The sequence below is a fragment of the Sinocyclocheilus grahami genome, unplaced genomic scaffold (genome assembly GCF_001515645.1).
Source record: "Sinocyclocheilus grahami isolate Dianchi unplaced genomic scaffold, SAMN03320097.WGS_v1.1 scaffold7.1, whole genome shotgun sequence".
In the NCBI taxonomy this organism is placed as follows: domain Eukaryota; kingdom Metazoa; phylum Chordata; class Actinopteri; order Cypriniformes; family Cyprinidae; genus Sinocyclocheilus; species Sinocyclocheilus grahami.
Window position 1 is genome coordinate 409,267 of NW_015505186.1, and position 26,921 is coordinate 436,187.

The window sequence follows — 26,921 nt, forward strand, 5'->3', positions numbered from 1 at the left end:
TTTTTTTTTTTATTCCCCAAACCCTTACACTTTTATTCAGGAGAGTCTCTTCTTATATGAGAGCTTTTATCAGGGCTGAGTATGCAAAAGTGCTGTTTAGTGTGTGGTGTCATGGCAGTATTTTAGGAACAGCTTGTTCTAAAATGATAAATGTCTTTAATAGATGCCTGTTTTTTTTTTGTAATCGGACATTCACATATTTATTGTGTTTACATTTAGATCAAGGAGTCAAAGTTTGGTTTACTTTGGCTTGCTTACCCCCCAATTGCCTCGATTGCCCTTACAATTTTTGTAAGCATTTGCCGTTAGGAGGTGAGTGTCATATTGTGGGCCTCCATGGTTTTTACCCACACAGAATTAGAAACCGTATAGACAATAGAAAGAAACATGAAACGCAATAACTCCGGTTCAGCTTATCGTAGGTCTGCATTGAAGCATTTCGACTAGGCTTGCAGTGACTAAATGTACCTGGAGGAAGGAGTTTAATGGGCATTATTGCTGTTATCTCTTGTATTGTGTACTCAGTGGGGCAGGCCTATAGGAGACCGTGGCAGCCTGTCTGTTCTTTTGTGTGTGGATGCGTCTCAGCTATAGTGCTTCCTTTTAATGTGTTTCACCGCTTGATCATCCACACAGCCCTGCTGGAGGTAGATAACAGTGAAAACAGCATGGCTTTAAAACTGGAGCAGGCAAAATTTTGAGAATAGAATCGAAAGTACAAAAATAAAACAAAACAGCTATTACTTGTCCTGCTTATTTTTGAAGTGCATACTCAAGACACCAGTGCACATGCTTCCCTCAAACGGTTCATGTTAAACTCTTCTATTCATTTGGTCTTTGTCTACATCTGCAGTGTAAAATCTGTTTTTTAAATAGAGTGTTTATGTCTCTTTCTAGGGGTGAGTACGTGAATCATGGTTATTCTTGAAACACTAGCCTGCTTCTCTCGATAGTGCTCCTCCATATGAGGATGAATGAGAGGTTTCTTCTGTCGCCGCATAGTGATTCACCCACTTCAGATGGCAGGAGTGTGTAGTAAACTGTGATTGCCTTTGAAATGGCTTTTCTGATCTGTGCTTCTCACTTACCGGAGGTTTTCTATTATGTGAAGGAGCTGAGATTTCTCAGTCAAAATGATGTGAAATATATCATATATATTTTGAGGTTTGCAGCATTTGAGAAAGACCTGATTTCCCTGTTTACACTGTCAATCAAGTTTAGGGTCCGCAAGATTTAGTTTTTTGAAAGAAGTCTCTTATTCTCACCAAGGCTGCATTTATTTGATCAAAAATACAGTAAAAACAGTAATATTGTGAAATAATATAAAAAAAAATTTAAAAAACAATGTGTGTCACATTCTTCAGAAATATTTCTAATATGCTAATTTGATGCTCAGGAAACATTTATTTTTATTACTAATGCTGAAGTCAGTTCTGATGCTTAAGATTTTTGTGTAAACCATGATAAAAACAAATTTTTTTTTTTTTTTGAAAAAAAGTCTTTACTATCACGTTTGATCAATTTAATGCATCCTTTTGTAATAAAAGTATTAATTTCTTATATATATATATAGTGATATTATGTCTGTTGTTTATAATATTTACATTCTTAGTATTTGCAGTCTGTGTTTTTAATTTTACTTCTATTCTGTAGCAGAGAAGAGACGGGAAATAAGTAGAAAAAAAATTAATTGTTAATACTGTTTAATTTTTTTAAAAGACCAAATAATGGCGCACTAGTCATACCCCACAAATGTATTAATATAATATTAATTATATTTATATTATATTATATATATATATATATATATATGCATATTAATCAGTGATGGCAGCTGCTTATAGATTTACAAAGCATTGGAATGAAACATTCAGTTGTTTTTTAATCAATCATATTCCCACCGTACCATCATTCTACACAAACACACACAGTTATGAGGAGTGTGTGCTACTCTATAATATGTGCTGACCGGGGCTAGTGGCACTTGTACCTTTCACAGCTGTATCTGCACATGCTGCTTTACAACACGTCAGCCATTACTGCCAATTCAAGACCGTTTTAGTGACAGATGGATGCGAAATGTTGCGTGAATGTGTCAGGTCTGTAAAACTGACATTGTGTGTCTCTCTCTCGCTGCAGGGCTCTGTTTGACTATGAGAGGGCGAAGGATAGTGGTCTGCCCAGTCAGGGGCTCAGTTTCCGATATGGAGACATCCTCCATGTCATCAATGCATCTGATGATGAGTGGTGGCAGGCCAGGAGAGTGACGCCTGAAGGGGACAGTGAGGAGATGGGCGTCATACCCAGCAAGAGGAGGTGAGTTTCATGCTGAATCACCTACACGACTGAAGACTGAACCTGTGACCAGTGTAGATTTATTACCACCTTTGAAGTGTTTTGTGCTACCTTTAGTAACTTAATAACCACAAACCACATCCAACCTTACCTTTTTAATAAGAGCTGTCAGGAAATGTAAAAATACGATCAAATTAATTGATATGCCAAGTTATCAGATTAATCTCAGTAAATTGCATATATCAATATTTAGTTAGTACAGCCACCTAAATTATGTTCATTAATTCTTAAAAAATGTACCCCCTTTTTTAAGGTAGAGTGTCAAGTTAATATTTTCACTGAACTGTATTTTTTAATACAATTAATTGAATAAAAAAAAACATGTGACAGCCCTAGTTCTAATCGTTACCCTACTGCCCTATATTTAAGTTTGCTCTTTAAAGGGAACATAAAATGGAAAACAGAATTTTCTTTCCTCTTCTGATATGAAAGTGTTGAATACACCATGTGAATAATAAGCAGCAATAATGGGTCGTTCATTAATATTAACCCATCACATTCTTGTCTATTAATTTCTAATCTGTATTTATATAAAGAAGTCTTAAATGTAAAGCAGCAACATTCTGTTTGATTTGACATATCAGGGTTAAAAAAATGTTCATGTAAAACAAAATTAGGACAAAAAAAGTTTTGATTGTGGTAAGATTTTTTTATGTTTTTGAAAGAAGTCTCTTAAGTTCACCAAGGCTGCATTTGTTTAATCAAAATTATAGAAACATATATAATATTGTGTATTTGCCATTTAAAATAGCAGTTTTATATTTAAAAATATTTTAAGATGTAATCTATTCCTGTGATAGCAATTCGGTCATTACTCCTGTCTTTAGTTGCGTGAATGTGTCAGGTCTGTAAAACTGACATTGTGTGTCTCTCTCTCGCTGCAGGGCTCTGTTTGACTATGAGAGGGCGAAGGATAGTGGTCTGCCCAGTCAGGGGCTCAGTTTCCGATATGGAGACATCCTCCATGTCATCAATGCATCTGATGATGAGTGGTGGCAGGCCAGGAGAGTGACGCCTGAAGGGGACAGTGAGGAGATGGGCGTCATACCCAGCAAGAGGAGGTGAGTTTCATGCTGAATCACCTACACGACTGAAGACTGAACCTGTGACCAGTGTAGATTTATTACCACCTTTGAAGTGTTTTGTGCTACCTTTAGTAACTTAATAACCACAAACCACATCCAACCTTACCTTTTTAATAAGAGCTGTCAGGAAATGTAAAAATACGATCAAATTAATTGATATGCCAAGTTATCAGATTAATCTCAGTAAATTGCATATATCAATATTTAGTTAGTACAGCCACCTAAATTATGTTCATTAATTCTTAAAAAATGTACCCCCTTTTTTAAGGTAGAGTGTCAAGTTAATATTTTCACTGAACTGTATTTTTTAATACAATTAATTGAATAAAAAAAAACATGTGACAGCCCTAGTTCTAATCGTTACCCTACTGCCCTATATTTAAGTTTGCTCTTTAAAGGGAACATAAAATGGAAAACAGAATTTTCTTTCCTCTTCTGATATGAAAGTGTTGAATACACCATGTGAATAATAAGCAGCAATAATGGGTCGTTCATTAATATTAACCCATCACATTCTTGTCTATTAATTTCTAATCTGTATTTATATAAAGAAGTCTTAAATGTAAAGCAGCAACATTCTGTTTGATTTGACATATCAGGGTTAAAAAAATGTTCATGTAAAACAAAATTAGGACAAAAAAAGTTTTGATTGTGGTAAGATTTTTTTATGTTTTTGAAAGAAGTCTCTTAAGTTCACCAAGGCTGCATTTGTTTAATCAAAATTATATAAACATATATAATATTGTGTGTTTGCCATTTAAAATAGCAGTTTTATATTTAAAAATATTTTAAGATGTAATCTATTCCTGTGATAGCAATTCGGTCATTACTCCTGTCTTTAGTGTCTCGTGATTCTTCAAAAATCATTCTAATATGCACGATTTGGTGCTTGAGAAACAATTCTTATTATTATTTGTCGAAAACAAACACAAAAGTTTGTGGAATATTTTTGTGGAAACCGTAGGAATATAGTATAAGTACATTTGTGTAGAACATTTCACTGACTTTGTCTCTATTACTGTGGCAGGGTGGAGAGAAAAGAGAGAGCTCGTCTGAAGACGGTTAAATTCAATGCAAAACCCGGTAGCCTCGATTCTAAAGGGGTAAGTCTTCTATTTGTTGAGTAATTGTGTTTAAAATGGTTTTATCAGTGCCAACATCCCAAATTCTGTTCGCCCCAGTTTTCAGGTGTTAGCAGGAAGGGCCCAATGATTTAATGACAGTTTAGACACAGTTCACCAGCAAGCCCCTGTTGTGTCTCTTCACTCATCTATTATAATATCTGTCTGTCTCTTCCCTTTCTTCAGTCTATCCGGCTTAGTTTCTGTCGTGCCCTGTCATCTTGAATTTATTTTCCCATTTCAAGTTGTGCTGGTGGGTCATTGAGTCAGTCAGTCAGAGTGAAAGTGTGTGTGTGAGACTCTATCCTTCTGCCGCAGTGTGACAGCTCACTCTGAGCTCTCAGCCTCAGTACTGCAGCGTAGCTCACAGAAGCAGCTTCAATATTACGTTTGTACATAAATGTGTCTCCTAATGCGTCTTTTGTGAGATCAGTATTGTAAGGTCATCTGTAGTAAATATTTCTTATGTTTGTGTTTGAGAGGTGAACTGAATAAAACCGAAGGATGTAGGGTGTATTTTTAGTTCGGCACACAACCGCAGCGCTGCTCAGATTTTTAGCCTTATGATTCCCGCTAGTATCCATAGCAACATTGCAGCCGGGCCTGCAAATTTCCCTTGCTTTCTTGTCTCTTGTTCCTTTTTCTTTTTTTTCTCTCCCTCTGTCTTTTGAAGATGGGAGAGGGGTGGGGGTGTTGGCACTGACGGATTACTTGAGGATTTTTTTGTGTGGTTTTGTCTTGTGTTAAGATGCACCAACTTGTATATGTATCATTTCAGGTTTATGGCTCATAGGATTTCAGTGTTGATTGAAAATGCATTGATTATATGATTGTTTATGTGCATTATAATAGAGAGGATTAGCATAGTTATGAATATTCTCTTTAATCACTATCAGGGGTGCTATTGGTTTCATTCATACACTGCTAAAATATTTTTAAAAAACACACAAATACACACAAAAGCACTCAAATTAAAATTGTATATTTATTTTATTGCTAAATATTTATCTGTGAATCTATTTAAGAAATGTCTGGGTTATATTTTACCCCAAGATCATAAGAAAAAATATTTATTTTGTTAATGTTAAGACATTTAAGCCTGTTTTTAGAACCATTGACATTCTTGATAATTAAGCATAAAAATTCAGATTTTCATTATTATGTAAAAAAAAATCTAATTCTCATGTCTGGACACAGTGATTATTTTTTATTAAAGCATTAATTAAATTCAGTAAAAAAAAAAAAAATTACTACAATGATGTTTACATACAACCTAAACCTAAAAATTCACATTTTTTGTTGTTTGTTTCCTATATGGTTTTGCATTACAGAAATGACTGTTGGGTGGAAAGTCATTTCAATAAAATTTAATAATGCAAAAAAATATGGTCCTTAAATTAATGAATGGTCCTTAAATAGGCTTGATTTAATATAATTCATATTCATATAATTGTATATATATATTTTTTTATTTTAATTTCACGGTAAAGCATGATCTGGACATATTATAGTCTGGTTTCACCATCACATATTGTAATTTATAAGGAAAATGACATTCATATCAGGCAGCGTATTGACGTCAGGTTCACCAAATCAGCTAGAAAATCACATTTAAAATCACCTCAGTCACATATATGTTACCTCATTTATTTTTCTTTGCAATTCACCTTCAGAGCATCATAATACTACACACAAGCAGCACAGATTTTGCCCATTTGATCAGCATGGCACCTGTCCTGCATGCGTGTTTTTTTAATATGAGTAATTTATTTATTTTTTGAGTCCCATTTGCCTTTGCATGGCACTAAACTAGCTTCAGTTGGTCTTTTGTTTATCATTGTTTACCTCCCTTGTATGTTCATTCCTATTGATCATGTTTTAATTTGAATACATTTGAGCTGTCTGAAAACAGCTCAGGTGCTGTGACGTCATGGACAGCAGGGTTTGGATCAGCCTTCACAACAAACAAAGATCACCTATTCAGGATCATCCAAGTGCTTTCGGTTCGAGCCCAAAATAATGTAATTAGCGTATTTAATATGAGTGAATTGCTCATTTCATTTAGTTGAATGGTCCTGCCAATAAGAAACAATTGGATGTGTGGTTGTTTCCTTGCTGCTGTCCCTCACGTCCAGCTCCGGTCGTTGTGTTGTTTTTGTCAGCATGATTGTGACAGCGTTTAGAGCCCCCTGTTTGCACCATGCTCTCTCTCCGCACAGTCATTCAGTGAAAAACGTAGAAAGAACTTCATCTTTTCACGCAAGTTCCCTTTCTACAAGAACAAGGACGCCGACGAGCAAGACGGCAGTGACTCGGAACGTAAGTAGCCACAAACACATGTGCACTCTCACACGTAGGTACATAAAAACAGCACACGCTCACACAAACGCATCCTCGGGGTGGGTTGAGAGGTCTAGGTGTGTGTAGGTAGCTCCAGGAAGCCCGTGTCCTCCTTCTTCTGCTGGCGTTACTGCCCGCCCCACCAACAACCTTACTGTCTCTCTCTTCCTCTGTCTCTCTGTCTCCCATCCTCCTTCATTCTCTCTCTTCACCCCCCTCGCCTCTCTGATCGACTGTGTGGTGTAGGACATCTCTGGAATAGGGGAGGACGGGTACGGAGCAAAGACACTGAGTAAGTGTGTTAAGGAATGGACCCAATACCCCTCTCCCAAGCACATATGTAACATTTCAGTTCAGATTTTTTTTCTTTTCTGTTGCGTCGTCCTAGCCGTCTCCAACAACCACAGGCCTGTCTGCATGTCAGAATACTAATGTACGTTGGTTCACAGGTTGTGATGTTGTAAGGAATCCTGCATTACCATCCTTAGGTTTATGTGGTAGCTAAAATGGTGCATGACGTGTACATAACGTGTCAGAATAGTTGTCAGATGTTGTTTGTTTAGTTTGTATGTCGAGAATGTTGTGCTATTTTCTACGTAAGCTTGTTTCTGCCACGGGATAAAAAAATCAAAAAGGTAACTGTGACTTTTTATCTTACAATTCTGACTCTTTTCACAATCCTGAGAAAAGTCAGAATTGTGAGATAGAAAGCAGCAATTTCAAGCAGAAAGCTTGTATTATTTTTTTATTTCACGGCAGAGAAAAAAAAACAGAACTGCGAGATGTAAACTCAAAATTCAGCAAAAAAGTAATTTAGGGATGGGTAAATAATAAATACTAATTATCAGACATGATTCAGAATAAATCAGAATATACAGTTCTGCTTATCTAGGTATCTAGGTTACAATCTAGTCTTTTGTGTTTGTCTTTTATGATGTCTCTGCAGTGCTGTGCCAAATGTTGTCTTGTGTTTTGACAGTGCTTTTATGTTCTCATCAAACAATTTTAGCCAACACAATTAATGAAATATGGTTTTAAGGGAATACACATCAGTCAAACTGAATATTTAACACTATTCTCAATGAATTAATATGTATTGTGCCAAGATACAATACGTAGAGAGGGGAAGCGGTAGTTGTTCACAGAAAACAAAGCCAATATATAAGATCAGAATAGAGGATATTTCTTTTGCATTTATCTCTCTTCCTTGGTACTGGGTCCTTAATTTAATCTCCTTTTTCTCATTTTATTTTATGCTTGAAACTCAAGTCTAATTTTGTCCAATACAACAACTTAGACTGTCAAAATTTATAGCGAGCCCCTGATAATAATTTTCAACACCCTTGAAAACTGAGTAACTTGAGTAACCTGATGAACTCAGGTCAGTTTTGTTGGAAATATAGTACCGTACTCCAGCTCCAAAATGTTAGCTGTCAGGTTTTGTACTCATCTTGCGAGTGGCAGGTTTCCAGACTGAGTGTGAATTCAGCTCTCTGGATGAGCTTGTCACTTTGGACAGATTAGGTTTTGCTGTGTAATTGCCATATTGCATGATGCTCATCTAGACAGCCATCATCAACATAATGAAAGATGACTTGTTTGTTTCCCCGTTGGCTGGTAAACAGGATTTGTGGCTTTTATTTAATTTATTTTGGAAATGGACTCACTTGATAACACACTGATGAAAAATGATATGTGCTGTCAGAAAGAATCATTTACAGTTTGTTTGCTATGACATGCAGAAAGATACAAGTTTTAGCATAAACATTTCAGTTACATTTGAGCAAACATTTCATTAATGTGAATATATATACACTACTGTTTGCGGTCAGTTTTTTAATTTTTTTATGAATGAAGCAAGGATGCATTAGGTTACAGTAATGACATTTCTAATATTACATTTCTAATTCTCTGGTTTCTATTTACCAGAGAATGTTGGGGAAAATGTATTATAGTTTCCACAAAATTATTAAGCAGCACTGTTAATAAGAAGTGTTTCTTGAGCACCAAATCAGAATGATTGCTGAAAGATTATTTGACACTGAAGACTGGAGTAATGGCTTCTAAAAATTCAGCTTTGTATCACAGGAATAAATTAAAAGTTTTTTTTTAAATTTTATTTAAAGGGGTCATATGACATTAAAAAAGAACATTATGTGGTGTATTTGGTGTAATGCAATGTGTTTATGTGGTTTAAGGTAAAAAAAAAAAAAACATTATTTTCCACATACTGTACAATATTGTTTCTCCTCTATGCCCCGCCTTTCTGTAACGCGTCGATTTTTACAAAACTCATCATTCTGAAAAGCGAGGTATGCTCTGATTGGCCAGCTATCCAGTGCGTTGTGTTGTGATGGAAATGTTATGACCCTTACCATATGATGCCGTGTCCCGGCAAGTCAAAACCAATAAAACCCATTATAAACAAGGCATTTGTTGCATCCATAAGAAGTGTTTCTTGAGCACCAAATCAGAATGATTGCTGAAAGATTATTTGACACTGAAGACTGGAGTAATGGCATCTAAAAATTCAGCTTTGTATCACAGGAATAAATTAAAAGTTTTTTTAAAAATTTTATTTAAAGGGGTCATATGACATTAAAAAAGAACATTATGTGGTGTATTTGGTGTAATGCAATGCGTTTATGTGGTTTAAGGTAAAAAAAAAAAAAACATTATTTTCCACATACTGTACAATATTGTTTCTCCTCTATGCCCCGCCTTTCTGTAACGCGTCGATTTTTACAAAACTCATCATTCTGAAAAGCGAGGTATGCTCTGATTGGCCAGCTATCCAGTGCGTTGTGTTGTGATGGAAATGTTATGACCCTTACCATATGATGCCGTGTCCCGGCAAGTCAAAACCAATAAAACCCATTATAAACAAGGCATTTGTTGCATCCATTGGGGACATACTGATTATAATGACTTATACTGTCTTTTTACGCGTTGCGTTGCATCGCCATATGTTTACATGGTAAACATAAAACCATGTCTGCATTTGTGATCGGAGAAACGACAAACAACAAGTGCTACTCTACACTGCTCAAAACTCGCGTTTGAATCATCAGTGGCAAATTCTTTAAATATGAAAGCATACTTACATTCTGTGAGTCAGCATTATTTGTCAGAACACAGGCATTGTAGCCTACTCTCCCAGGAAACAGTCCTCGTCCTCCGTAAAATGCGTTGCTCACAACTGTAACGCGTCGATTTTTACAAAACTCATCATTCTGAAAAGCGAGGTATGCTCTGATTGGCCACTGATTTCTAGTTGTGTCCTCTTTTGGAAAACCAAACAAAGTAGTTTCGCTTTCATAATGAAACACACAGCGTCTCCACGTCACGGCAACAATACTACAGCGAGAATCAAAGTTACACCTTCTTTCTTTGCGTGAACATTTGGGCGGCATTATGCAAATCTTCCCACACAGTGACGTAGACATGTGGGGGCGTGTTTAAACGAGCTTGTTCGCATTCTGTACAGTTTATGTCTGATCGCGCCAGCGTCACGTGTTCATAAGGATTAGGCTAATCATCCCATTTAGAAAACATCACAAGTAAAATAATCATGTTTATAAAGATAAACATGGGTTTATTATAGCCCACTTACAATTTACATTTCAGAGATCATTACAAATAAATTATTAAATGCTAAAACTGAATAAATTTTAATGAACAAACTTGGCATTGCATTTGCAACCATGTGAAAACAGGGGGTGCTGCAGCCCCCTCAACACCCCTATTTCCCGCGTCCCTGGACTTTAGTCTTCGCAACTTTAGGGATCTTATCTATTCACGAACAGCTTCTAACACTCCAAAGAGAAAGGAAAACTTGAAATCGCATCATATGACCCCTTTAATATTCATATTTTACAATATTACAGTTTTTACTGTGTTTTTGATTAAATAAATGCAGCCTTGATGAGCTTAAGAGACTAAAGTCACCATGGCCTTCATGTGATGTTAGTAGAAGCATAATTCTTAAGTGTGGGCTCTTATAGCTGGCTTCATATCAGGGTCAGAGGGCAAAGTTCATATCCAGTCTTACAATATAATGTATGATCTGTCTCCACCACAAACTCCAGGCATTGATCAAACCCACATAACCTTGTTTTAAAGTCCTCTTAGACGCTGTCTCCTCAGCTTGGCTTCTGTTTAATGCACAGAACTCGTCCTTTCCTGCAGAACTCAAAAGAATATACAACTCAAGCTCTGTTCAAAGTGAGCTGCCTTGTTGCTTACTACTTACATAGCTGCATTCTAGGAGGGCATTCTAAAAAACATTATTGATTTGGAACATTATGCATGACCAGCTATGGGAGACTCAACTCGCAATAATATTTTCATTTGAGTCTGGTACTAACAATAGAGCTCCACTCTAATAAGCATAAAGTTAGCACATTTCATTATTAGTTAAAATAATTGTTTTTATTTCTACATTTTATTCATACTATAAAGTGTTGAATAAAATGTGCATTTATAGTCTACATTTTTCTCACCTCACCTGCTTGAATTGGATCAGTAATACTATAAACATTCAGTGTTGCCTTTAGAATTTGGCCAAACAAGAAATATTAGGAGGCAACAAAGTTAAGTTGCCTACCTTTTAAAACAGCTTTTTTGTTGCGAGTCTACATTTGATGCCTTAAAATTCTGCCTCTGTGGGCAGCTCATTAGGTTGGTGAACAGAGTGTGCTTCAGAGTGTGCTTTGTGTTTGTAAGGCTTTCAATGGACAAAATCCATTCTGTTTATGCCAATAGCTACACAAATAGAGGCCATCTAGCATTTCCACAGCTTCTAAATTGTTCTGGGTAAGAGCGGAGCACTACACAAAACTGATTCATGTGTGATTCATTCTCTATAGTTTAATGTTACCACTGCCAATGAGAAAAATTGAAGCTCTGGCTCAGAATAACATGCAATCCTATCTGGGTTTGAATCGATGGATAAAAACCATATTGTGTTCCTGCGGCAACCTGCTTCTGTTCGTCCCAGGGCTAAAAATAAACTCCTCTGGCTCTCCAAGTCCCTGTGTGCGCAGACCACCTCCAAACTAGTGTCACTTTGGACTTGCGTTTCCATAATTGGACTATTATATTCAATTAGTATTGCAACTGTCTGAAACTTCAGTCTCATCCGTGATTAAATTGCTTTTCTGTTGTCCATCATTGCCCCAAAGCCTTTCTGGCAATCCCTTTAATCTCCCAAATGAGCACTGACTCAATTTTTTTTTCATTTTTCTCTTTTTTAATACAAATGTCCTTGTCAACAAGTACGTTATGACATTACATGCTCAGTCATTCATTTACACATCCACTTGAGCTGTGCTCTGAGATGAGAGACCTTGGTGAAGGGCGCACAAAATGTGGCCATCACAATTGCCGGCGTTCTGCAAAAAGCAAGCTGAGTCCTATCATAAGCACCCACCCCACTGAGTATGTTTTTCTGTTCTGTTTCCAGGGAGTCAAGAGGAGCTGATCCTCTCGTATGAGCCCGTCATCAGACAAGAGAGTAAGTGCCTCTCCACGGTCTCTCATGTTTGAACTGTGTAAATAGATTATTGGTGTTCAATTAGATTTTCTGTCTGTATTATGTGTTTGAACAGTTAATTATGCCAGACCGGTTATAATCTTGGGGCCTATGAAGGACAGAATCAACGATGACCTCATCTCCGAGTTCCCGGACAAGTTTGGGTCATGTGTGCCACGTAAGTACCCAACAGAGATCTTGTGGTTCCTGTCCAGGTGGTTAGATTATCAGATAAACTAGACTTTTTAATGGATCTTCCATTTATTATTCATTATTCATCTTTAGTATGCACAGATTAACCTTCAGTAGAGGCTGACTCAAGCAGTGTCTTTAAAGAGCCCAACTGAGCAATAGTGTACTGTGTTATTCTCACTTGTGCCGTTATGAATTTCAGTCGGAGTGTTAGAAAAACCTCCAGCCAGGGTAGTTTGTAATTATATCCAGTAGTCTTGGGAGTTTTTAAGCCTTTGTGCTGATAGCGGTTCTGGTGGGGTTCATCAAAATGAGATGGTAAGGTGAGTGGCCTGACCATAAGTCTGTGGTGTTCCCTACTGTCCCAGAGTGCTTGTTGTGCAGTTCCTGAAACTCATTTCATTGTTTTGTGACTATCAAATCACTTATTTCAAGGTCTGCTGATTAATTGACTTCAACTAGGCCACTAGGTAGTGATGTTTTCTAAAGAGTGGTCTAAAGAGTAAATAAAAAATTACTTGGAGCAAACCTTGAAAGTAACCCTTAGTAATCCACGATTTGTAAGATTTCATTTGTGTTCTAATTTTCCTAAGTTTTATGCTTATGGGGAAAGAGCTTTGTTGGCTTGTGCTACACATATCAGCCAAAATATTGACAATACAATAAAGGAGGTCTTCATCTCAGAATAAAAATCCCATATTATAGAAAAAAAATCCCATATCATTCTGAGTTTGCTGATGAGTGCCACAGAGCTCTTTCATGTTTTACATCTTAAACATTTTATTTGTTTGTTTTTCAGTTTTTCAGACTTTTATTTAACCGTTTTTGTTTGTTCATAATTTTAAAAAAGCAGCTAACAGTTCTGCTCAAGAAGGTAAGTGAGAATATTAGTCTGCAATGAGCAAGATATGAGTAGAAAATGTAATAGTCCTTCCTTGTAGTATACAGTTCATCCAGTCAGTGGGAACTATGGGTATTTCTGCTTAGACCACTGCTGCTGTTCTATCTTTTAGTATGTCAGTCATATAGTAGTTTATTTGTATTTGTAAGTAGATTTGCTCTCCGTCCTCTGACAGCTTAAGGTATTTCACATGAATGAGTATGTAAATAATAATGATGATTTATATGTTTTAGAGCCAAGTACCCAAGTCTTATAAAACTAAAGCCTGGATGTTTTTTTTTTTTAACCAATTCCAGATACTACAAGACCAAAGCGGGATTATGAAGTGGATGGGAGAGATTATCACTTTGTGACCTCACGAGAGCAGATGGAGAAAGACATCCAAGAGCACAAGTTCATCGAGGCTGGACAGTACAATGACAATCTGTATGGAACCAGTGTCCAGTCTGTCAAATACGTGGCTGAGAGGGTCAGTACTTGCTGTGGTTTTACAACCACAACATTGCCACGAAGTCTGCTTACTTCCTTGCTATTATTGGTACTCTTATTTCTTATGCATGCGTTGTAGTTTATGATTATTTTAAATGCTTTTAAAGCACTTACCATTATGAATGAAATGTGGTGTATAAATAAGCTTGCCTTGCCTAACGTAGATTTCACTATTTGCGATGTGTAGCTAGTTTAGCATGTTCCAGATGTATATTACTTGCGAGTAACTCGGTAAAGAGTCAAACTCAATGTTAGGGGCCATCATTCACAAGACTCGTCCTTGCTTGAATTTTTTTTTACTTTACAACACTTGAATGTGTCTTTTGTGAGCGGCCCCTTACTCTACTGTTCTGCTTCCCAGCATTTAGCCAGTCCTTTTTGCTTTTCTAGGGAAAACACTGCATACTTGACGTGTCTGGGAATGCTATAAAACGACTACAAGTAGCACAACTCTACCCCATTGCCATCTTTATAAAGCCTAGATCCATCGAGTCTTTAATGTAAGTTTCCCACACATCTCTATGATGATGTATATATTTAATAAATAATACAAATTCCTCTGCGCTCAGAGACAGTGACTGATACACTTCTAAAACCTGTGCATTTCAGGGAGATGAATAAGAGGTTGACGGAGGAACAGGCCAAAAAGACGTACGACCGTGCCATGAAACTGGAGCAGGAGTTTGGCGAGTACTTCACAGGTAACACAAGAGTTCCTAATCCATCCAGAGGACCCGAGAGGCGCCTTTATGCTCAGATATCACCTCATTTGCATATTGTGATAGTCTCTTGCATATGCATTACCTCAGAGGCCAACCACTGCAGCCTGTTACATCCATCATGTTTGACAGCAGAGCCATGGAGCTGATGGTCTCCCCTGAGTGAAACATCAACTTTCTCTTGAAATTTGCATTAGCTTGACCCCCGTGAGTCTGTATGGAGGATTATGAAAAAGCATGCAGTGACATGATGGTTAATTTGAGGATATTTTGAACCCATGTGACTATGCTGCTGCTGCTTCATTTATATATTTTTTTTATTCCGCTGCTCTGCATTTGCAAGAAAGCTCCCGGAAGAGATTTAAAAAGTGTGTTGCTTTACTAATAATGCTGTGTACTTAAATAGCATAACTATTTTGCTTATCAGAAAAAAGAAAATATATATTTTAAACAAAAAAGCTGCATAATTCTCATTGCTTTTTTAGATATTCTGTTTCTGGGTAAAATGGCTATTCTTACAATAAGAATCCATGAACAATAAAGTGGCTAATGAGCCATTAAGTTCAAAAACGATCATTATGAAGCTGTCATCAGGGGTTCTTCTTGTGGTGCAAAACGAAAAAGATGTTGAGAATCTTTTAAAGGTGCTGTACGTAGGATTGACACCGAGTGGTTGAACTAGGTATTGCAGTCCAAATATTGAAGAGGGTTTTTTTCACCCGGCCCCTCCTCCTCAGACTTCATGCAGGTTGCCAGATTGTCGACACCAACAGGAACGAGCGCACTTGACGATGAATGAAATGAAATATGATGTGTTTTCCACCAACTGGCAACCCAGGGTGATGAAATACAATTGGGTAAACTGGCAGTGGGCGGGTTTCACAAACCAAAACAGAGACCGACATTCCGGCCCGGAACACACATTTTCGTATGAGAATAACTGACTGTAGCATTGTTTTTCAGATAAACAAGTATGTTAACTTAGCATGTTTCTTAAATATCTGCAAACATATTATGGTATGTTTATGCTTTAATAGAGTCAAAAACTTTTATACAGCACATTTAACATCAGCTCTTTCTCTTTTTCTTTCAGCGCTGGTTCAAGGGGACACACTTGAGGACATTTATAACCAGTGTAAGATGGTGATAGACGAACAGTCTGGACCTTACATCTGGATTCCCTCAAAAGAAAAACTATAAAAAATCACCTTACCTTGGCAGGGACCTTGGACTGGGAAAAAACACACATAGGAATAATTTGTAATATAATATAAATTATTATTATGGCAATGTTTATTGTTAACTCTTACAGTGATTTTTTTTTTCCGTTTGTTTGTTTGTTAATTTTATGTTGCATTTTTCACTTTCAATATGAATGTTCCTGAATGTACACCACAAAGTGTTAGAAGCATTTTTGGTCTCAACAAAAAAGTGGACTCTGTTTGTATATTTATTGGTTAGCTTTTTAATTTAAGGAAAGAAAGAAACAAAATTTTGCGCCGAGTATTCTTCTTCAAACAATCTTCGGTTGGGATTTTGAGCAGAAGGTCAAAGAAGTAGGTCAGATCATCACGGATGATTTCCACACACATTTCTTCACTTTTCACCCAATCATTTGGTTTCACACACCTCCCAGACTCATTTCACAAACTCAGCATCTATGCACTCCTGTGGCTAACAACACACACATTGATTGTGTTGCTTTTTGTTGTATTTTTTTGTTAATTTTGTTTTGTACAGGCATCCATTTTTTGGAAGATTTAGTTCCAATTGTACATTATTTCTAATGGATCCTTTCAGAAAAGAACCTTGTGATTTTAAAATGCTTTAGTGTAAATGGATAAGGGGATTCGACTAGCTGTAGGAAATATGACACTATATTTTGCTATTTATATTGATAGAGGACACAACAGCACAGAAAATATTTATAAAGATTATATATAATGTTATAAATCATTTTGGAAAAGAGATTTTACTCTGGTACTGATCTATCATATTGCCGTCGCTGTTGTGTTGGTGAGAGTGAAAGGTAATGAGTGCATGTTTCCCTGGTCACCTTATCCGTCCAGTTCCGGAATCCCAGAGTTCTGAAATCCTTGGAACTCAACTTTAATTGGCTGAGGATTCTACTGAATGTGAATTGAGTGCATTTCAGCTTTGTTCAGATAATAGGAAGGAGCCTGATGTTTGTGAATCATTGTTCTGCCTCCCTCAAGCACCCTCTAAAGTGTTTACAGTACCTCAACTACAGTTCAGAGAGAAATGAGGGCAAAAGGGACAAGGTCTGCAAGCAGTCTGGTCTTAAAAGCTTTTAAGTAAATGTAGTGTTTCATTTAAGTTTATTTTTTTCCATTTTGGCATGCTTTACACTTGTGAACATGACCTTGGTTTCCTGTCCACACATTCACGCTGCATACTTATGTCATTGTGCCCTTTCCATATATAATTGAGAGATATTCCCGTCCTTCTACATTAATAGTAAAGCTCTTGCCATTCGTGGAAACGTCAAATGCCAAAAGCCATTAACTTTTCTCACTCGTTTCAAATGCGGGGGGGGGGGGGGGAACTACTGGTCACCACTTGCCTTAAAAAAGGGGAAGAGGCTTTTTTGGGCCAGATAGACATTTTTTATGCTTTCTTGAAGACTGAGCACTTTTGTATATTTGAAAACTTATTCACAGATTGTGTTCAACCAGACGTTGGACACGGAGGGGGATTTTCAGAAGAGAGAGACTGAATATCAAAGTGAAGCTTTTAATGGTGTAATATGAAATTTCTTTGAATAACAATAGATAATGTATATGTTATTATGACAATGTAAACCATGGATGGCATCAGTGACTATCAGAATATAAATTGAACATTTTAAATGCTGTGAAATTATTTTCTTCTCTTCTACATGTGTAGTTTTTCTCCTTATTCAGTGTGATTGTTCTATCATCTGTAGCATATCATTTTATTAATTTAGTAATGCACACAATGGATCGTGAAAGCATCTTGCAGGATTTTGGGTACCCTTTCTGTTAAAAATATTTGCCTTTAAATCTGTTTGTATTATTAGGTAATCAAAAGTGAATCTCAAATACTGATGCTGTAGCTTTAATGAAAATCAAAACCCTGCAGATTGTACGCACTTGAACAGGCTCTCTGAAGCCTTATGGTGCTCATAGTCTGATTTGGTCCATTAATTCCAAGTGAATGTTCAGCTTAGTCAAACGTGCTGAAATGGGGTTGTTTTTGTCTCAGGGTTGCCAAATAGGGCTTAATCACTGATATTAAATCTTTGGATCAGAGTGCATCTGTTTATCACACAAATCTCAAATGATTTATTCCCGATACCTGCGTTGCATTTAGTCCTTTGTTCTGGAGCATCTGTGTCCGAGTTCGCTTTGTGATTTATTTATCCCCAAACAAGCGATGCAAATTATTTTCCACACATTATTTTTTTTTTCTGAATCCCAAATGATATGTGCAATTTTGTATATAAATATCTGTTTGCACTTATTGTAGTTGAATAGGAGAGCTTTAATTAACACTGTCCCCCAAACCTCTCTGTTTGTTTTATTTATATCACAGGAGATTAAAGTTAAATTATTAAACACTTACATCCCCCTTCTGTTTGTAGGTATCATTTCCCAGCATTCCATGGGTGTAACAATTTAAGCACACTTGGAAAAAGTAAGACTGTACAGTTAACTTCATGTGTGTTAAAAGGAAATAGTTAAAAAAAAAATTATTTTGTTTTTTCTGAAGGAAAAACAGAAAGGAACCTATTCTTTGCATCCGGTTGCAGTATATTCCTGGTTGCTTTGAGGAATCTCAATTAAGACATTGCTTTAGGCATACATGAAGGTACTCTATAAAATGTAAACAAAAGATTTGATGAAACATGTACACTCTTCAGAAGATTGACAGCTGTCTCTCAAATGCTTCGACCTGTTTTGGTCTCTTACTGTGCACTGTGAGAGTGCATCTAGACCTCTTTACTGGCATCTAGATTTGCCTTTTAACATCAGTTAACCTGCAGCTGACTCCATGATATGTCGAATTTAATAAACTGACCCTTTAACAGAGTTCGTCATGCAAGACAAACCACTTTGTTCTGAAAGGCACAAGTCATTTATCTAATCACGGTGTACGACAGTCACTAATGTGTAGGGTGGATACTTACGACCTCTTATAGTTTGCATACTATGGGGGGAACTGTCACTGAGGCGGTACCCATTCAAAAAGGTATACTGTTAAAATACTAATATGTGCATTTAAGATACTAATATACACCTAAGGTTGTACCTTTTAGCTTTTGTACCTTGATGCCACTCCAGTGACAGCTTTGTACCTTTTTCTGAGTGTATGTTTTCAGCTGTTTTTGCTGCCCTCTAGTGGTTGATCAGGATGTAACGTGTTTTTTCCACTTATAAATCTGTTGCGCTGCACCAGATTCATGAATATGAAAGTAAGTTAGTATTCGCTGTTTTCACGCCAACATGTTTTGTAGTCTCTTATTTCAGTTGTCATTCCTCTCCAGCTTCAGGACACGCTGTGGACTCTTCATTGGAGACACGTTCCCTGCATGTGGGCCCTACCTCAGAGTAACCAAAGTCCTCAAAGTATTGCGCTGCAGCGGAGGCCTGACTGCTCTCTTTCGGCTTAATGAAGTCTGTGTAGACGTACGGTAAAGGAGTCACCTCTTCGTGGTCAGGTACTTCCTGAGAGACAGGAGTGGTCGGAGTAAACGGGTATTATTAATAGGGGTTTGTTTCATGACTTAAAGACCCAATGAAATGACTTGACAGTAGCATTTAGGCTTAGTGACTACCTCAACTTCCGGTGCAGCGCTTTGTATGGAAATTGTGAGAATATTAAGCACACAATTAAATATTTAAGTGTTCACACAACAGGACAAAAGCAGTATTTAAAGCTTTTAATGCTGTATACAAAAATGTTATGTTTCTTATAGGTAATAATATAGGCTATTAATATTATAATTAGATGTGATTGACAGTTATTAGAAATATAACAGAAAGAGTCCATTTTTAAAATAGCCAAGCTATTAGCCTTTAGCTTACATTCCATTTAGCTTACATTTCAAATATGAGCCATGACTTGCTGGTTAAAAGCAGGTGGTAACAGGGCGAGTGTAGAGGTTATCATTTAATTTTATTGGACAAAATGTCGGTGATGCCTGTGAGGGCAAGATTAGACTAAAAATTGTAAATGTCAATATCTACTGAAAGCTTGATTTGTTGCATGCATTAGCATATAAAGGCCTCAAAGGTTGTAAATATGAATTAAAGCCAAAACACTTCTCTCTTTTTTTGTATTTTCATGGGGTCTTTAAGATAATGAAGATGGTGCCTTAAATGTCGTCATATTAACGTCCATCTAAGTGTGTACTAAATTCATTGTTACACATCCCAGCTGAAAAAAACAAGAGACCATCACAGAAATTCTAATGGTTTCCACTACAAATACCATTACAATCAACTTTTAACCGTTAAAACCATTAAAAATGGTTTCCTAGTGTGTTTTGGGACATATTCCATTAGGATTTAGTGGTTCCACAAGCCACCAATAGAAGGCGACCAATTACCAGTAGAGACCAACACCATTGCAGTTTACATTAAAACCAGTACAATTCCCATTATAACCATTAAAACCATTACAAATTCTGGGAAGGTGTCTATTGTTTTTTTTTCCCAGCAGGATCTGTTTATTAATACTTTTGTTTGTCTGTTACCTGATAAATACCAAGGTCATTGGCTGCACCCCCTGTGAAGTATATTTCACAGATATTATACAATTACAGTTGGTATGTATATTTAATTATAATTATATAATTAATACAAGTTTATAGATAGATCGATTCATTTTTAATACCTTCATCTGTAGTTCTGCCATTTTCTGCTCTTTGTTCTAAAAATATAACAACAGTAAAACATTCTGTACAAAATAGAAATGACATTTTTTTTAAACGTATTTTCTGTTTTAGGTAGTCTGCTGAATAGCTGGGGAGTTTTTAAAAGGGAAAATTGGTCTGTTTTTGTGTTTCTGTGATTCAAGCTTCTTTTTTCAAACTGGTGTTTGTGAGAACATTTGGGTGAGAAGTGAGATGCTGAGATTACGTGGTATTGAGGTTCATGATCTGAGTCACAGAATAAACCTAAATCATGAAGGATGTGGGTTTCTTAAACAAAGAGTTATTACATTTACATTTAGACATTTAGCAGATGCTTTTATCCAAAGCGACTTACAAATGAGGACAATGGAAGCAATCAAAATCAACAAAAGAGCAATGATATGCAAGTGCTGACAAGTCTCAGTTAGCTTAATGCAGTACACGTAGCAAGGTTTTTTAAAATCATATAGTAAATAAAAAGAAAACTGATAGAATAGAAAAAGAATAGAGCAAGCTGGTGTTAGAGGCCTTTTTTGCTTTTGTTAATTGTATAATAAATAAAAAGAAAACCGATAGAATACAAAAAGGTTAGAGAAGCTGCACTCTAAAAAATGCTGGGTTAAATACAACCAAGTGCTGGGTCAAAACAACCCAATTGCTGGGTTTGTCCATATTTTACCCAGAACTGGGTTGTATTTAACCCAGCATTTTCTAGAGTAGTTTTTTTTTTAAAGAAAACAAGCAGTTAGTAAATAAATAGAGTGCAAGTCTAAAAGTAAAAATGATAAAAATTTATACATTTAACATTGAATTATTCATAACATGAGATTCATAACATTTATGAACATTATGTATTTGGGGGAAAATCTTACTGTGATGGTATTTGTAAAGGCAGTAGAACACGATGCACAGTCCCAAAACACCGGTGAGTGTAAGTCCACTTGAAAGCACAGTTTGATCAACCTGAGTTTTATATCTAGTGCCATTTCCTTGGTTGACAGTTGAGTTTCCACCTTAAATAAAAACCAGAAAAATACATTATTATGCAATGCAGCTTCCTTTAGCACAATGTTGCTTTCTGTTTAAAGATGTCTTACGAAGTGCCTTTGTGTTTAAAAATGTTTTAGGTTTAATTCCTGTCCTAAACAGAGTATTACAATCTGGCATGATTTAGCAAATTCATATAAGGTGCACAATGAATGAAGTACTGCTCACTGGTAATATATGTGTGCTTTTCTGATTCTCCATATGCATTTGAAGCAATACAGCTGTACGTGCCGTACTCAGAGCTGGTTATGTTGCTGATGTGTAGAGTTTGGTTCCTCTCACTGAACGAGTGTCTGTGTTTCTCTAGAATAGGGACTCCTTCTCTCTTCCACATCAGATGCAGGAATAAACCGCTCACTTCACACTTGAGAGCCACAGATGTGCTGGAGGTCCAGGAGACCACAATTTCTGTTGCATTTGGAGGATCTTAAAGTAAAATATGTTAATGAGCACAAGCACAGCATAATTAGATGAATTCTACATGAATAAGCTCGACTCTGATTTGGCTGACTTACATTGAATAATTAATGTAAAGTTTAGGCGTTTTGTAGTTCCATTTCCTGTAACTATAGTTTCAATGAAGACTCCTTCATCCCTTGCTGTCACTCTCTCCAGAATGAGGGTGTTGTTGTTTAAATAGAAATGAGCCGTTCCACAGCATTGACTGTATGAAGCATTGGATGTATTTGTTTTTGTAATACATAGACATGTTATCGATCCATTTTGTTTGGTCCATTCCACTGACTTCAGAGAATCTGCAGTATTTTGATCAAGTTCCTCTCCAGTGAGCTCAACACGACTGTATAGGCCCGTCTTCACTTCTTTGACTTTAATTTCTCTCACTGTCAATCAATATGTATGTTCGTTATTATTAATAAACAAATACTTCTGAGTAAAAGATCAACTATATCTTATAAATGACTATACATGTGAATGTAGTAATTGGCCTAAAGAGATTAAGTTAGTTTAAGTAAACTTTAAGTAGTACTTTAAGTAAACATCACATATATACTACATATCTAGCTTTTTAAAATGTATTCGATGTATGTATTACAAACCACATATGCATTAACAAAATAAAAAACAGAGGCACTGCAATAATTATTAGCTATAGAATTTATTTGCCATACTTACCAAATACAGCGAAGAAAAACAGCCAAATATGAATGAAACATCCATGCATCATAAGTCAGGAGTTAGATTTAATCCTCTTGTAGTCAAATTAGCATTTTATTAACAATGGTAACCATTAATCAGTAGATCTAGTTTCTGTGACACTCGGAGTTGAAACTGTCACCTCAGAGTAAAAAATGGACACTAAAAACCACGACAGGAAAATAAAAAGCAGTTAGAACAAGGAAGAAGGCAGGGCTGCTCTTATTCAGATGATATATTAGACAACGCCTCATTTACATGTTTCATATTGTATGTATCAGACCAATTACTACATCATGAAAAAAAAACTTGCTCTCGTTCAGCGTATTTAAATGTCTAAAACTGATTATGGCTATAATGTCATCTTGCTGTGCTAAATCACCAGATGCCTTTCGGTGTATAGTGTCGAATCAGTTTAATTTAGTATTATTTTAACTGGATATTTATGCAATACCTACTGTTATTTAACAGTACATGTCCTAATAAAAGCTAGAGTCTGAATCCCCTGATACTAAATGTAAAGTGACATAAAACATCTGTTAATGTAAGAAGTGAAGTTAAACAAGGAAACCCATCATCCTCTGGTTTTACCCTTTAAAACAAGTCTGCTAAACATAAACATATGAAGAATTCATACAATCTGACATGCGTAACAGAATGTAACTTCACAGCTACAACTGGTGACACAACAGCTAAGAACGAAACAGGATGTATGAAAATAGGCCACAAAGGAGACTTCAGTCCAAAGTGAGTCTTTCTAATTCAGCAGTGGCTGTTCGTGAAGCAGGCGGTGTGTCGGATTTCTGGCCCTCCGCTACAGATCTAAAGTGCTGATCACAGGAGAAACAAAACGAGCTCATCAATAATACAACCCAGAACTGAAACATTTCAAATCCTGTGCTTTACAAAACGTGAATAAATGCCACTTGATACAAATCATGCAAAACAAGTACCTCAGCATTTGTAGATTGTGAAAAGCAATTATTATTATTTAATGGAATATTGTAGAATATCATTTGTCCTCTCCAGTTTCAGGACATGCTGTGGACTGATCATTAGTGACCCAGTACAGAACGACGGTTTCTTCCCTGCCTATGGCTCCAACCTCAGAGTTACCAAACTCCTCAAAGTGTTGCGCTGCAGCGGAGGCCTGACTGCTCTCTTTCGGCTTAATGAAGTCTGTGTAGACGTACAAGATGGAAGTCACCTCTTCAGAGTCAGGTACTTCCTGAGAGACAGGAGTTGTCAGTGTATACAGGTATATTAACAATTATATAAATAAATCATTCATAGAATTCCACTGGATACAAAGAGTTTGTTATTTGACTTAAAGACCCCATAAAATGACTTTAGGATTGTGTTGACATATTGAAACTTTTTAGGTCACACGTTACTTTACAACCTGAACCATGATTAGGTACTAGCCGAAAGCAAGTGATAACAGGATGAGGAAACATTCTCATTTTAAAGAGCATTTTATTGGATGAAACCGTGTACAAGATCAAGTGCAAGATGAGTCATCAATATTGTTTGTTTTCCTGGAAGAGGAATGTGTATGTGTGCTTAAAGCTAATGTGCACGGGCATAGAGGCATTTAAGCTAACAGACATGGAATAACAGCCACAAAACGGCAGTATTTATTTTTATGGGATCTTCAAGTTAAAGATAATAAATGTTAATCATATTAATGTCCATCAAACTGTGTATACTGAAATCATTATTTATCTGTTTATGCCTTTTTGTGCATTACCTGATAAATTCCATGGACATTGCCTGCATCCCCTGTGTATTAAAGAGTGCGGTTATAACTTATAAGATACTGTATAATATTAGTTGCAGCTCAGATTTTTTTTTAACCTTCATCTGTAGTTCAGCCAATTTCCACTCTTTGGCCTTAAAAATACAACCAATGTAAAATACACTACACAAAATCTAATTTTACACAGTGCATTTTATAATACTATACATGCCATGTATTTCAGGATAGTCTGCAGAGAATCTGGTGAGTTTTGTTGAGGAAAATTTGTCAGTGGTTCGTACTACTCTTCCTGTGAGAATATTTGGGTGAGAACTGACATGTTGAGATTACGAGGTATTGAGACTGAAAAACTGAATAAACAATCACAGAATCAACCTAAATCATGGAGGATGTGGGTTTCATAAACAAAGAGTTATTATTTTGCTAAAGCAACATTTATGAACATTGATTATGTATTTGGGAGAAAATCTTACTGTGATGGTATTTGTAAAGGCAGTAGAACACGATGCATAGTCCCAAAACACCGGTGAGTGTAAGTCCACTTGAAAGCACAGTTTGATCAAACTGAGTTTTATATCTAGTGCCATTTCCTTGGTTGACAGTTGAGTTTCCACCTTAAATAAAAACCAGAAAAATACATGATTATGCAATGCAGCTTCCTTTTTCACAGTGTTACTTTCTGTTTAAAGATGTCTTAGGAAGTGCCTTTGTGTTTAAAAATGTTTTAGGTTTAATTCCTGTCCTAAACAGAATATTACAATCTGGCATGATTTAGCAAATTCATATAAGGTGCACAATGAATGAAGTACTGCTCACTGGTAATATATGTGTGCTTTTCTGATTCTCCATATGCATTTGAAGCAATACAGCTGTACGTGCCGTACTCAGAGCTGGTTATGTTGCTGATGTGTAGAGTTTGGTTCCTCTCACTGAACGAGTGTCTGTGTTTCTCTAGAATAGGGACTCCTTCTCTCTTCCACATCAGATGCAGGAATAAACCGCTCACTTCACACTTGAGAGCCACAGATGTGCTGGAGGTCCAGGAGACCACAATTTCTGTTGCATTTGGAGGATCTTAAAGTAAAATATGTTAATGAGCACAAGCACAGCATAATTAGATGAATTCTACATGAATAAGCTCGACTCTGATTTGGCTGACTTACATTGAATAATTAATGTAAAGTTTAGGCGTTTTGTAGTTCCATTTCCTGTAACTATAGTTTCAATGAAGACTCCTTCATCCCTGGCTGTCACTCTCTCCAGAATGAGGGTGTTGTTGTTTAAATAGAAATGAGCCGTTCCACAGCATTGACTGTATGAAGCATTGAATGTATTTGTTTTTGAAATACATAGACATGTTATCGATCCATTTTGTTTGGTCCATTCCACTGACTTCAGAGAATCTGCAGTATTTTGATCAAGTTCCTCTCCAGTGAGCTCAACACGACTGTATAGGCCCGTCTTCACTTCTTTGACTTTAATTTCTCTCACTGTCAATCAATATGTATGTTCGTTATTATTAATAAACAAATACTTCTGAGTGAAAGACACTATATCATATGAAGGACAATAAAAGTAAAATGTAGTAATTGGCTGACAGATGAAATTATTGTTGGCTATTACGTAAACATCATTTATGTAATATATCTAGCTTTTGAAAATTATAAATATTATTTACTATCTAGCAATAGAAATTATTAGTCATACTTGCCCAATACAGCAAAGAAAAACAGCCAAACATGAATGAAACATCCAGGCATCGTAAGTCAGAAGTTAGACTTCTTGATATAGACTTCTAGATTTTCTAGTAGCTAAATCGGTATATTATTTGATTCATAATCATTCATCAAACCATTCAAATATGTAGACATTCTTTATATGATCCTCTTTATAGCACTCAAAACTGCTGCCACCTCAGAGTTAAGAATAGACACTAAAAACCACGACAGGAAAATAAAAAGCAGTTAGAACAAGGAAGGCAGGGCTGCTCTTATTCAGATGATATATTAGACAACGCCTCATTTACATGTTTTACATTGTATATATCAGATCAATTATTAATTCATTAAAAAAACAACTTGCTCTGGTTCAACATATCATTTAAATGTCTAAAACTGATTATGGTTTATATATTATGTATATTTATATCATTCTACTTTGCTAAATCACCAGATGCCTCTCAGTGTTTATTGTTGATTCAGTTGAATTCAGTATTATTTTTATTGGATATTTATTGTCTTACTGTTATTTAACAGTATATAGAGTCTAGGTCATAAATCATCTATTAATTTAAGAAGTGGAGTTAAACAAGGAAACCCATCATCAT

The 26,921-nt window shown here is 36.2% G+C and overlaps 3 protein-coding genes across 3 annotated transcripts in view; 1 reads left to right on the forward strand and 2 right to left on the reverse strand.

Moving 5' to 3' along the window:
* Window positions 1-17,296, forward strand: part of LOC107589373 (disks large homolog 2-like) — a 62,825-nt gene extending 45,529 nt beyond the window's left edge. The window contains exons 11-20 of the mRNA XM_016277786.1: window positions 2,140-2,316; window positions 3,231-3,416; window positions 4,468-4,543; window positions 6,781-6,880; window positions 12,366-12,416; window positions 12,511-12,612; window positions 13,824-13,996; window positions 14,407-14,516; window positions 14,626-14,717; window positions 15,829-17,296. Of these exons, the coding sequence (XP_016133272.1) occupies window positions 2,140-2,316; window positions 3,231-3,416; window positions 4,468-4,543; window positions 6,781-6,880; window positions 12,366-12,416; window positions 12,511-12,612; window positions 13,824-13,996; window positions 14,407-14,516; window positions 14,626-14,717; window positions 15,829-15,935 (1,174 nt within the window). The 3' untranslated portion in view covers window positions 15,936-17,296. The remainder of the gene's footprint in view (window positions 1-2,139; window positions 2,317-3,230; window positions 3,417-4,467; window positions 4,544-6,780; window positions 6,881-12,365; window positions 12,417-12,510; window positions 12,613-13,823; window positions 13,997-14,406; window positions 14,517-14,625; window positions 14,718-15,828) is intronic.
* An 890-nt stretch (window positions 17,297-18,186) lies between these two features.
* Window positions 18,187-23,037, reverse strand: LOC107588499 (uncharacterized). The gene is made up of 7 exons (XM_016276624.1): window positions 22,816-23,037; window positions 22,197-22,523; window positions 21,850-22,107; window positions 21,507-21,647; window positions 20,616-20,651; window positions 20,476-20,507; window positions 18,187-19,444 (listed from the first exon to the last, which is right to left on the reverse strand). The coding sequence occupies exons 1-7, from the start codon at window positions 22,865-22,867 to the stop codon at window positions 19,250-19,252; spliced, it is 1,041 nt and encodes a 346-aa protein (XP_016132110.1). The 5' UTR covers window positions 22,868-23,037; the 3' UTR covers window positions 18,187-19,249.
* Window positions 23,038-23,158: 121 nt separating this feature from the next.
* LOC107588506 (uncharacterized) lies at window positions 23,159-26,592 on the reverse strand. Its single transcript, XM_016276634.1, has 7 exons — window positions 26,307-26,592; window positions 25,759-26,085; window positions 25,412-25,669; window positions 25,069-25,209; window positions 24,587-24,618; window positions 23,790-24,064; window positions 23,159-23,666 (listed from the first exon to the last, which is right to left on the reverse strand). Exons 1-6 carry the CDS (start codon window positions 26,353-26,355, stop codon window positions 23,849-23,851), a joined length of 1,023 nt encoding a protein of 340 aa, XP_016132120.1. The 5' UTR covers window positions 26,356-26,592; the 3' UTR covers window positions 23,159-23,666; window positions 23,790-23,848.
* Between the last annotated feature and the right edge of the window lie 329 nt (window positions 26,593-26,921).